Here is a 12206-nt window from a genome sequence, read left to right as displayed (position 1 = left end):
AATATAATTTGATATGGTATAATATAACATAAAATAGTAGTCTATTATTATATTTTAAAATATTATCACATAGTATAATATTATTATAATGTAATATAGTGTAGTATATTATTATAATATAATGAAATATAATATTATAATATAATATTACAATATAATTTTCTCAAGTAGAGCATTTGGGGAAAAGCTCCAAAATGGAGCTTCTCCCAAGTAGAGCTTTTTCAGTTTTGGGAAACCAAAAAGCACTTCTCAATATTTACCAAACACCTTCATTTCTCCTGAGAATGCTTTCTTCCATTCAGAAAGCATTTTCTGGCCTTCCAAAAGCTTTATTAAATAGGATCTTTGTTGAGTTGAGTATATGTTGTTGTTCACGTCTTTGCTTTTTAGTTGTTTAATTGCTGCATCCTTGGGAATTTCCTGTTTGTGATCTTATTCATCTTTTTTCCAATGCTACTGCTAACAGCTCTCAGAAACTATGTTGAATGTCAATTTGAGTTATATCTTATTGCTAAGCTAATCAGCAGAAACTTAGTATTTCAAAATATTTTTATTTTCCTCTATATTCTTTTTTAGATGTTCTTATAGTTATCAAAATATGCTGTTGGATATTCTTTGCAGATCATCCAATATATTCATCCAATTAGCACATATGTCAAAGACATGTGGATGAATTACTTTTATGGGCTGTCAAATTTGATGGAGCACAAACATGTTCAAATGGTATTCATATTTCAACAATTATTTTGATGATGCTTGTTAACATTAAAATGCTTGCTGTTGAAAAGTCCATAACATGTCATTACTCAGTTTTTGTTAAAAGAAGAATCTTTTCTGAAAAGGCCTACCATCAAAGAAGGGGCATAGGAGCTGATAAATATATGTGTGAATTATATCAGATGTTTACGTGGAAAGAACTGTTTCTTATGTACCTCATGGAATATTATTAATTCAGATTATTTTGTCTAACTAAATAGGTTAGGTGCATGATTTAATTTTGATCAAGAATGGATAATTTAGACTTTAGTGTGCTTAAACTTAAATAGTTTAGGGTGCATCAACTTCATGGAGTGTAAGCTTAAGTGAAGCATTTTAGATTTTGTTTTGATTTACAGAGTAATTTATTGGCTAACTTATAGAATAAGCTAGACAAGTGACTTTTTAATTCATGATTTGACTTTGTTGTCATGTATTGCTACTTGTTTTTCTGAATTTTACATGAGTCATTTTAGTCTTTTATTTTGAATGAGATAAATAATCTTACAATGAGTAGGGTTGAAGGGAATATTAGTTTCAATCAAGGTATGCTGAACCGGCCCGTACCGGCCCGTTCAGCCTGTACGTTCGGCCTTAAAAAATGGTTTCGGCCTCTATGGGGTCAAAACCAAGCGGTACTGGGCCGAAACTGGCCGATACAAGATGCGTATCCGAAGGAATTGGATGGTTTCATCCGTACGACCTTAAAAAACAGTTCCGACCCCTATGGCCTGAACCGGCCGGAACTGGCCGGTACTAGATGCGTACTAGAAGGAACCAGATGGTTCTGTCCGGTATGGATAGGAACCAGTGCAAACTGGTCGGTTCGCCAGAACGCGCCCGCGCGCGCGCCCTGTGGACGCAGTGTGGGCAGCACGCGCAGACTGTGTTATGCAGACCGGTTTGGCACCGGTTCGAACCGGTCCGGTAGGCGACCGGTACGCCTATCGATACTAGTTCAGCATACCTTGGTTTCAATTATATATTAGGTTATATTATATGACATATCTATATATGCAGCTAACGCTAAGAAAATTTCAGTTCTTTGGAATAAAGTTGTGGAGTTTTCTTCTCTCCAATGTTCTGACTTATTATGAAGGTGTGGACTCCTTCAGCTTAAGCAGATTATTACTTGGACATTTTGGTGAACTAGTCCCTCTTCATATACTATTCATTAGCCTTCTTTGTTCTCTAATCCTTTTTAGACCCCTATATATCATAGATGAGTCACAACGTAAGTAAAAATTCTCAATAATTTGATTATTTTGATAGGAATATGGTATTCCGAATACCATAAAGTGCACTTTTCCCCTGAAATCTAAGTCTGCTAGGGAATTCCAGCATGCTTTGTTTCTGCTCTAACTTTAGAACTTAAGGAGCCTGATGATATGCAGGTCAATCCTTGTTAGCATCTAAATTCTTACATTTAAATATCTTGTTCTCATGTATTATGCCCCTCCTAACTTTAACTTTAACCATACAATTTATGAAGTAGTGGAGGTAAAAACCAAAACTAGTGTATGTGTATCTCATATTTTCCTATATCAAATCTTGCATTTGAGCAATTGAGCTTATGTTTGATTTGTGACGGTGCAAACAACAAGGAATACTTGATATTTTCAGAAGGGCGATTTAATGACACTCTCTTGCATCTCCTGAAAAAGTTTGGTAACAATAGAAATCAACCGAAGAACATGAATGAGCATCTTAAAAACTCAGATGATTGCAAACTCCCAAGTAGGTTTCAAGGCAATGAAACTTGCAAAATTTGAAGAGAGATTAATTTCTGTTTATCATGTGTTAGTTCTATATGTTGAAGAGTCTTGCACTTTCCTGGGTTTGGTGAAAAGTGTCTAACCTAATCATCAATGGTAAATGAACTTCACCTTACACTAGATAATCAACAAGCTAAAATTGCCTGCTGAAACACATCTGCATTAGAATAAAATTGCTTTGATAAGAACAGTCATCATTGTTTACAAGCAATATTTTAATTTTTTCGAAACATGGAAGTATGAGGATTATATATGGTGTCACATGCTTCCATAGAAAGTCACTTATAACCTCACTGGCTGTCTTTGGCTTAATGATATCAACAGGAACTACGGTGGAAAGGTCAATGTCCTTAAAGATGAATTCTATATTATTGTTAAATTTATGAAATTTGATTAATCTAATACTAGAGAGAACTGAATAAAAAGAATATTTTGTTTTGTTAATAGCATGAAATAATGTTGTTAAAATGAAAGTGCTTACGAAATGAACTTAGATAATGATCTATTAAAGAACAAGAGTATGTTCTCATACTAGGTGCTTGTTTTGAAACTGATATATGGAAGTTATACAAAGAAGGTAATCATGCGCAAAAGGAGAGTGATTCCAAAGTTTGAAGAGCTTATTAGGTGAATTATATGCTGTACCAGCCCGAATCGGGCGGTACGGGGCATACTGTACCGTATCGATTTGGTACCGGTACTTGGTGTACTGACATTTAGTATACCAAAAAAATTTCATACCGTACCATACCGACACTGTACTAGTGTGGCACCGGTATAGGTCCGATGCCGAGATTGCAAACCTTGGGTGAATAACCCTCTACATAAGGATGGAATATTGAAATGTACATATTGATATGCAAAGTGCTAGATCAAGTCATCTCTAACAAATTTCATATGAATTATGAAATTTTTGATAGTTTGAATAACATGAAGAAGTCATGGGTTATTAAGAGTTACTGGTTTATGTTGACAAGGTTGTCAAGGTGGTCGAGCAGTTCTCAAGTGACGAGGGGGCCCTAGATCTCTAAGAAGCCTGCCTTGTGGCTTAGGTAGTAACTATTTTTTAAGAAAATATAGTGAATGAAGAGAGGAGAAAGAAAAAAAGCAAGATAGAAAGGCAAAGAAGAGCATGAGTGGTGAAAAAAAAATAATAGAAAAAATACATTGAAAGAAAAGAAAAGAAACAATTAATGGTCCTTTTCATTAAATTAGGATAAACAACAAAGAATACATGAAGGAAAAGAGAATGAAGGGAAAATTTAGGGAGATGTAGAGGAAAATAATTAGAAGAAAAGAATGAAAAGGAGGAAGAGCAGAGGGAGAAGAACCAGTAAAAAAATAGTATGAATATCTCAAAGAAAAAGGTTGAAGATGAATGGTCAAATGCAGGCCACTAGCTGGTCGGATGGATGTTGATGAGGTTTGATGGTGAGATACTCTGTTTTTTTTTTTGAAAAGGATGATTCATACAATTTTAGTACGGATTCATCCAAAAAGTTCAAAAGACAACGTATCTCGGAGCGCTTTTGACAACTCCCTCTCCCTGATCCAAAGGGCATCTCCGGAGTGGTTGGCCACGTACGAGGCCACCCAGTTCGTAGCCCCATTGGCCTCTCTATACATGTGTTTGGCCTGGAAGGTCACATCGCCACAGATCATGGCCCAGATGTCTCGAAGCAAGAGGTGGCACCCACCTATACCGCGGATGCCACCCTGGATCCAACCAATAACCATAACCGAATCTCCCTCAAGCAGTTTGCTCTGGCCCGCAACACCCGAAGAGCACAGCCCAGTTTCGCCCACGCTGCTCTCAGCTCAACCTCTGGGACAGAGGTGTCGAAGATCTGGCAAGCACCAACCACAAGCACCCTAGAGTCCAAGCCTCTGATGACAAAGTCCGCACCTTCTCTCCTGCCGTCATCTAGTACGCATCCATCAAAATTGACCTTAAAAAACTTGAGGGTGGGGGCTCCTAAGTGAAAAACACCATCCTAGTTGCTACACGAGTAGAAGAGCTCAGATGCCCCGAGCTACCAAAGGCTCATCCAATAAATCTGTATGAATAATCTTTGCCGCCTGAATTCGGGCCCGCTCCACACCAAACCTTGGAGAAGGACAGCTCTCGCGGCATTCCTTGCAGCCAGATCTGATAAGCAGTATAAGTCGCCCCAACGGCCACTTGCCGAGTCTACAGGGTAACAGCTCACCATCTAAGCACCTGCAGAAAAGAACTCGAGTGGCACCAAACATCTGGCTAGATCGCAACTAGCCTCCAGACCCTCCTAGCATGCTAGCACTGGAATAGAGCGTGGTCCACGGTCTCATCCATCTAGCACTCAGGGCACTAGGGGTGGATGCCCAGTCCTCTCCCACAGCACCAATCTCATCGGGAGCCAGCGCTAGGCTACCTTCCAGAGGATAAAGCCACCCTTGGTGGGGACCGAACTGCTAGATCCAAACACAGTCCAGCCCTGGGCACTGCTCACTCTAGAGGATACTATAGATATCACTCAATCTGATCTTGGGTCTACAGAACGTACTCCACAGTCCACACCCTTACGTTCGGACTGTCACACCCAGGACAGCAAGCCGGACTCTCTCTGCAATATGATCTCCAAATAGCTGACCGATTCGGATAGTATCCCACCCAGCCCCCTTTGGGCAAAGATCGCAGACTTGAAGTCCATCCACTGCCTCGAAGTTGACTATAGTCAGCCAGGGTCTCACCGAGTGTGAATCCACCCACGGATCCTCGACCACATCTATACTCCTCCCGTCATCGATTAGCCACTTGGAGTTAGCCACGGCCATGGGCACATACCTGCGGATCTCCTGCCAAATAGAAGAGCACCTCCGGCTGCTCTGAGTTGCCTCAACAGTCGTGCAGGGCTGTATTGGGCTGTCATCACCTAACTCTAGAAATATTGTGGTTCTAGGACATATCTTACCGCATACCGGGCAATCAACGCTTCTCTCCTCGCCAGAAGAGATTGAACCCCAAGCCCTCCCTCGTAGATCGTCTGACATATCGTCTCCAAAGCCAACAAATGCACATCGTGGCCTCCACCATAGGATCCCCAGAGAAAACTCCGAAGAAGCTGTTCAATCCTCATCGGCACAGTCTTCGGAACTACGATGTTGGACATGAGGTATGCAGGTATAGAGCTAAGGACCGACCTAATCAATGTCACTCTGCTTATCATGGACAATGAGGCCGCCCTCTAATCCTCCAGCTGCTCCGAGACGTGTTGTACCAAACTAAGGCACTTCGACACCCACAGCCTCCTCCCCATGATGGGGACGCCCAAGTAGCTCCAAGGCCCCTCCTGCTCCCTCATGCCAAGAAGCCCCCTGATCTCCTGCCTCACTCGCAACTCCGTTTTCGGACTGAAGCAAATGGTAGACTTGTGAAGATTCATCCTCTATCTTCTGAGGGCCCGCACATCCCTCATCCTTGCTCAAGCCAGGAGGAGGCAATCATCTGCAAAGGAGGTGAGAGATCGGTCGGGCCTCAGGGGCTGGAACATAAGCCTTCTATTTTCTCTCCCGACAATCAGCTTGCAGGGTACGAGAGAGCACATCAGCACAAATAATAAACAAATACGGGGACAAAGGACAACCCTAGTGAAGCTTGATAGTAGAACGGAAGAAAGGCGACGACGTCTTGTTGACACATAGCCCAAAACCTAGGTAATCCAAGTCTCGTGGAAGCTCAAGCTCTCCATCACACGCCTGAGGAAGCACTAGCGGACCTTGTCATAGGCCCTCTCCATATCTAATTTCACTGCCATATAGCACCACCGCCTCGGAGCCCGATGTAGGTCCCACATCATCTCTTGCGCGATCATGATATTGTCGGTGATGCTTTGCCCTCCTACAAAAGCCTCATATTCCTGATAAATGAGATCGGGCAGCAAGGGCTTTATCCTGCCCACTAGAATCTTGGCCACCACCTATAAAAGGTAGTGTTGAGACTGATGGGCCTATAGTGGCAGGGCTCCGCCGCATCCAGGTGCTTCGGAATCAGGGTGACGAAGGCTGCTTTCCAATCATCGGCCATTGCCATCGTGCTGAAAAACAAATGGACTGCCTCCACCACTGCCCTCCCGATAATGCACCATACCTCCTTAAAAAGAAAGGGGGAAGCCGTCCAACCCCGGGGCTTTGTTCTCCACCATGGCGCAAACAAACCCCCGCACCTCCGACTCTGACAGCCTTGATCTCAGCCACCCCCACCTCGACATCTGGCCGTGGAAAGTAGGTAGCAAACTCCGAGCCGCTGTCCTCCGTCCATATGGACCTGAAAAAATCAACCAGAACCTATCTGATCCTGCTCTCCTCCACCTACTACCCTGTCGCATTTCTCAAGGATCAGATTATGCTCCTCTGCCTCCTAATGATAGTCGTCCAGTGAAAAAAGCGAGTGTTCCTGTCCCCCTCCTTAATCCACTGAATTTTGGACTTTTGACTTCAAAAGATCTCCTACTGCCACAAGAGGGAGTGATGCATAGCCAGCTTCTGGTGTAGAACAATCATGTCAGCTTTCGAAAGCCCGCCCAATCGATCCTCTCTCTTCTAAAGGTCCGCAATGGACTCCACCTCCTCCAACCTCCTGAAGATGTCGCCCACTTCCTCACGGTTCCATCTTCGAAGCCTTCGCTTGGTGAGCTCCAACTTGCACGAGACCCTCTGCATGGCATCTCCTCGCACCGGCATCCCCCAAGCCTCCCGAACAAGGTTCCATGACTGGGGGTACGACAACCACATCTTCTCGAAGCAGAAAGGGCCATGGTGGCTAGAGTAAGAAGCTATAGAGATCAAGAGCAGACAATGATCAGAGGCAATCCGGGCCAGATGACAAACATAGTAGGCGGGAAGCGTTGAATCTAACACGGCGATGCAACAGCCCTGTCGATCCTCTTTCAAACCCTGGCACGGCCAGCACAATTGTTGCACTAGGTGAACCTCTATTCGGAGAACCCATGATCCACCAGTCCATTCGACTCTAGGGACTCCTGGAACTTTCTTCTCTCCACCTTGTCGGTGCAGGCCCCAAGATGCAGTTGAAATCATCCGCCACTATGGTTGGGTCCTCTTGGAAGACAAGGTTGGTGACCTCACCCCAAAGGACTCTCCTCGTCCAGTAGTTAGTACTAGCACACACACCACACAAAATCCAAGGAGTTTCATTAGGCTCAAAAATTACCATTACAACTAGCTGAGGGCACTTACGAAACACGTCCATAGTGGCTACCTCTCGCTTCCACAGCACCAAGATACTCCCAGACAGCCCCCGAGACTCCACTGCGAAAGGCTCTCAAGCAGCGACAAGGCGATTCTGCACTCGACGGAGGCCACCTCCAGAAAGCCACGTCTCGCACAAGAAGCAGATGTTCGGGTCATTCACCTGGACCAATCTTTTGAAGGAGGTGTTGAAGGAGGGCTTGGCCGCCCCCCTGCAATTCCTCTCTTTACTTCCTCTCATAATCAAGGGCAACAATCATTGTTTTGTTTGTGTGCGCATAGCATATCATGGGTGGTTATATATGCTGTATTGCTTATATGGTTAAATGGTCAAGCCTGACTTACAAGTTGTGATAGTGTTAAATTTAGTGTTTTATTACTTACAATAGTTTAACAACTGATTATTTTAGCAACCAGTTAATGAATAGCATTAGACACAATTAATATGCAATTTAACTAAATTGATATGTGTATATTGTTGTAATCAAGGTCCACAAGACCGGTACCAAGTATTGTACTGCTACCTTACTTGTTCGATACATTACAATCAATAGTATGGTATACAGTCCATAGTCCCACATCGACGCAGGCTTGCGGCATTTTTTCTCACTCTCAGCCATGGTACCACCTGAACCGGATGGTTTGGGGTTGATACTGTGTGGTATGGGGCTGTTCCATTCTATTCAACCGGTTCAAACTGGTTGGATCATACCGAACCGAACTTAGGACCCATCCCGATTGTACACCAGTACAGTAAGGTTTTGCAGACCTTGGTTGTAATTTAGTAGGCCAAGCTTCATGAAATTATCAAAGTCCTTACTGTATCATGATAAAATGAATGCACAAAAAATAAAAGCTTTCTATGGCCATATATATGCAATTGTATATAAGTTTACTATATTATATGTCAACTTTCTAGATCTGGTATTATTATTTTGAGTTGTCAGCTGCAAAATATATACTTTTTCCCAGACTAAAATCCTTTTGTTGGCCTATATCTCCATTCTAGGTATTCCTGAATGCTGAAATTCTTGTTAGAATTGATGCTGGAGCCAATAAATCGCTTCAGGTATATTCTTTTTTTTTCTAAATATTCTTAAAGATACCTATCCACATTCTTCTGTCTTAAGCATGTTGAAGTTTTGATTCACAATTCAGTTATACAAAAGCTATCTTGTTTTAGTAAATATGTTAGTTTCTAATTACTCAAGAATGTTATTTTGTCTTATCTTATTATTTTCCTTATAGCTTAAGAACTGTTTGTAGAAGTTCTCAATCTTTTCTCAATAACTTATTTGATCCATAAACACCTTACTGATTGGATAATGCTTTTAGCAGGCTGCAGTTCTCATGTTCTGCAAATATTGCTTTGAATCATTATTATTTTTGCAGGAAGACTCTCCAAGTTGTTGCCGTTATTATTTTAGACATTCATCAACAGCTTCTTTTGGAAGTAACATGGTATGATTCTGTTCATAATTATTGTATGAACATTCTCTGATAATTTTTCTTTGTTATGATTCTGTTCATAATTATTTTATGAGCACGCTCTGATAATTTTACCTTAGTATGGCTATTGTATTTAATTCCTGTATGCCATGAGTCAAATTTCATGGGGCTTCATATAGGGACTGGAAAATCATGCTATAGGTCGAACAGAAATGCCCTCTTAATAATTGTCCAGTTATAGAACAATTACTGCATGTTACAACTATCCACTTTTCTTGATTGTTAACAGTAATCATGTTGAAAGACGTCTGAATATATGGTTGAATGTGTAGACTGTAGAGTAAATTCTTGAACTAGTAGTGCACAAAGAAGATAGACTGTTTTCAAGTGGAACTTTTCCAGTGGAAAAACTAGTTTGATGCCTTATTTGACTGTCAGCTTATGGATTCTCGTGGAACTAATTGCTTGATAAAAGAGTGTGCCAACGTCAATTATCTGTGGGCATCACTTATAATTGAAGAATGTGTTCGACTTGGTTTGACGGTGAGTTCCACCAGTAAATGAGAGACTTGCTATGATTTAAGTGTACTTATAATTACTTCTTTATTTTAGTACTTCTGTATAGCTCCAGGATCACGATCATCTCCACTTGCAATTTCTGCATGCGGTCATTCCTTGACAACTTGCATATCATGTTTTGATGAGCGCTCCCTTGCATTTCATGCTGTTGGCTATGCAAGAGGATCTCTTAAACCGGCAGTGGTCATAACATCATCAGGAACTGCTGTGTCAAATCTTCTTCCTGCGGTGAGAATTTTGAGCTCTGGCTATCTGAATTTAATAGTGCTCATGATTTATTATGCTTCTCAGTTTCTAATCTCTGTGCTTTTATAGATTTTTACAATTGGTAAATTTTGAATTGATGTGAGATTATTACTACTGCTTACTATTCATTTTGTCCTTTCAAACCTCTTCAGCTTGACTTGTTTTGGTTCATATAGGAAACTATGATAGTTGCCTAGATACTAAATTTGCCTCTTGAATTTCAGGTTTTCTTCCAAAGCATTTCATATTTATCAGAATCTTTTGCACCTATTCATCAAGCATAGTATGCAGAACTCTGATAGTTGCTTAGAATCTTAGATAGTAAATTTTTTCTTTTTTAATTTCAATTTTTCTTACAAAACATTTCATATTTTATCAACTTTTTTTTTCCCACCTGCTCATCAAGCATAGCATACAGGTTGTGGAGGCTAGTCATGATTGTGTACCTCTTATGTTACTCACAGCTGATCGCCCTCCAGAGCTGCAGGATGTAGGAGCAAACCAAGCAATTGATCAGGTTTGAGATATACTTTCTTCCTCTTATTTGCTGATCTGTTGAGCTGGAGAAAACTAATCTTGGTTCTTCATATCTTAGCATTGCTGTAAACGCTTGTTTTGGATGCCGCATGATATTTTGCCAGAACTTTTGGAATTTAGATTGTTTAAAAGTCACTCAAAACTCTTCGGAGCCAAGTGATTACTGGCTCTCTCCTTTTGAATATTAATCCCTTCTGACCATGGGTGCCATATATTCTTAGTCACTGAGCATTTAGATGGAGAGAACTTTATTCACAAAGACACATGTTCGAGGTCTTCTTTGTAGATGGAAACTCTGCTTCTTTTGTCATTTTCTATATTAGTATGTGGCAAATGGTCATTCATATTGATTTCCAAAGTACTCTCTTGAACATATGGTTTGTTTCCAGTTTACGTCCTAATATTTCTATGCAGTAGAAGACTCTGATGAAGGATAACCTCAGTTCTTTATTTGCTCTATGAAATGGAGCTCTACTCCGATCAAGAGTCTCATATAGAAAAACCAAATTAGTTCAATGTTCTTTGCTTGTGCACATGATATCAGTGTATGGTGAGTATGGGAGTAGGACTGTAGCAATCTCTAATGAAAGCATTGTAGACTAGATAATGATGCCCTCATTTCCAAATTTAAGGCTGTCGAAGTGTACAACTTGGGGAACATGCTTGTATGTTGAACTATTCTTCCCTTTTATAAGAGTGGCAGCTCAACTTTTTTAAGCATGTGTTATTTTAACAGAGTCATCTTAATTTGCACAGGGCACACCAACTTATTGAGTTGGTTGGTTTTGGAATGTAATTTCTAGTTTATGACCTGAACATCCAAAACATCGTGAAAAAAATAGAACAAAAACACAAATAAAATTATCCATAACAGAGCAAGAAAAATATATTTAAATTGTAGGGTAGTTTGAAAAATAAAAGTGGTTTGATATGTATATATGTTTTGATTATAAAGATGCTCGAAGCTTCTGATATGACAAGGCATATATAAATAACTATGAAACAAAATTTATTTGTGAAAATAGAAATTTGAATATCGTATCATATGTTATGGCCCCTCAGATAGTGAAAATAGCAGAGGTTGAGGTTGGATTCTGAATGTAGAAAACTTGATATCTCCAGGTTGCTCCAAATGAAACTGTTAAATCTAAAGCTCTGTTTTATTAAGTTTTAATTTTGATTTTTTTAAAAAAAAGGTCAGATTTTTTTTTTTTTTTTTTGTTTCATGAAGATCATCCAAGCATCTGAACTTCTGAAGTGTTTAAACTTAAAACAGATTAATGTTTTAAGTATAATTACCCAATCCATACACATATTACAAGCAGTTTTGTTTAATATGACAAACCTGTGCAATTTTTATCTATGACTTTAATAGCTGCGATATCATCATCCTGACTGGTCATAGCATTTAGGTTTCAGTTCAAAATTCATCTGTAACTTGCATATAGTGTTCTGGTCCTTCTGGATATGTAGTTCAAATTATCTGATTAACAATTTTGAAAACAATTTGGCTGAAATTTCAAAACGGTTGTGGCTCAGACACTCCTAGTCCTAGTAGTATTTATAGCAATATCACAATAACACGTTTACTATTGCTGTTTCTAAATACATATCACG

General features: G+C 40.3%; 1 protein-coding gene across 11 annotated transcripts in view; it reads left to right on the top strand.

Moving 5' to 3' along the window:
• The window catches only part of PHYLLO (2-oxoglutarate decarboxylase/hydro-lyase/magnesium ion-binding protein), a 107373-nt gene that overhangs the window by 27110 nt on the left and 68057 nt on the right, over positions 1–12206 (top strand). For 7 of the 11 annotated variants that reach the window (XR_015975074.1, XR_003385634.3, XM_039132111.2 and 4 more), the window contains exons 6-11: positions 622–723; positions 8788–8847; positions 9117–9239; positions 9666–9770; positions 9840–10034; positions 10471–10569. Coding sequence is in view for 9 of the 11 variants with exons in the window: in XM_039132111.2 (XP_038988039.2) it covers positions 622–723; positions 8788–8847; positions 9117–9239; positions 9666–9770; positions 9840–10034; positions 10471–10569 (684 nt within the window). In the remaining 2 variants the exon portion in view is untranslated. The remainder of the gene's footprint in view (positions 1–621; positions 724–8787; positions 8848–9116; positions 9240–9665; positions 9771–9839; positions 10035–10470; positions 10570–12206) is intronic. The other 4 variants (XM_088715304.1, XM_088715303.1, XM_039132113.2 and 1 more) reach the window with 1 other exon arrangement.

This window comes from Phoenix dactylifera, chromosome 2, assembly GCF_051530095.1.
Source record: "Phoenix dactylifera cultivar Ajwa chromosome 2, Ajwa_hap1_PhDact_Kaust_v1.1, whole genome shotgun sequence".
NCBI classification, from domain to species: domain Eukaryota; kingdom Viridiplantae; phylum Streptophyta; class Magnoliopsida; order Arecales; family Arecaceae; genus Phoenix; species Phoenix dactylifera.
This window is presented reverse-complemented; position numbering and strand designations above follow the sequence as displayed.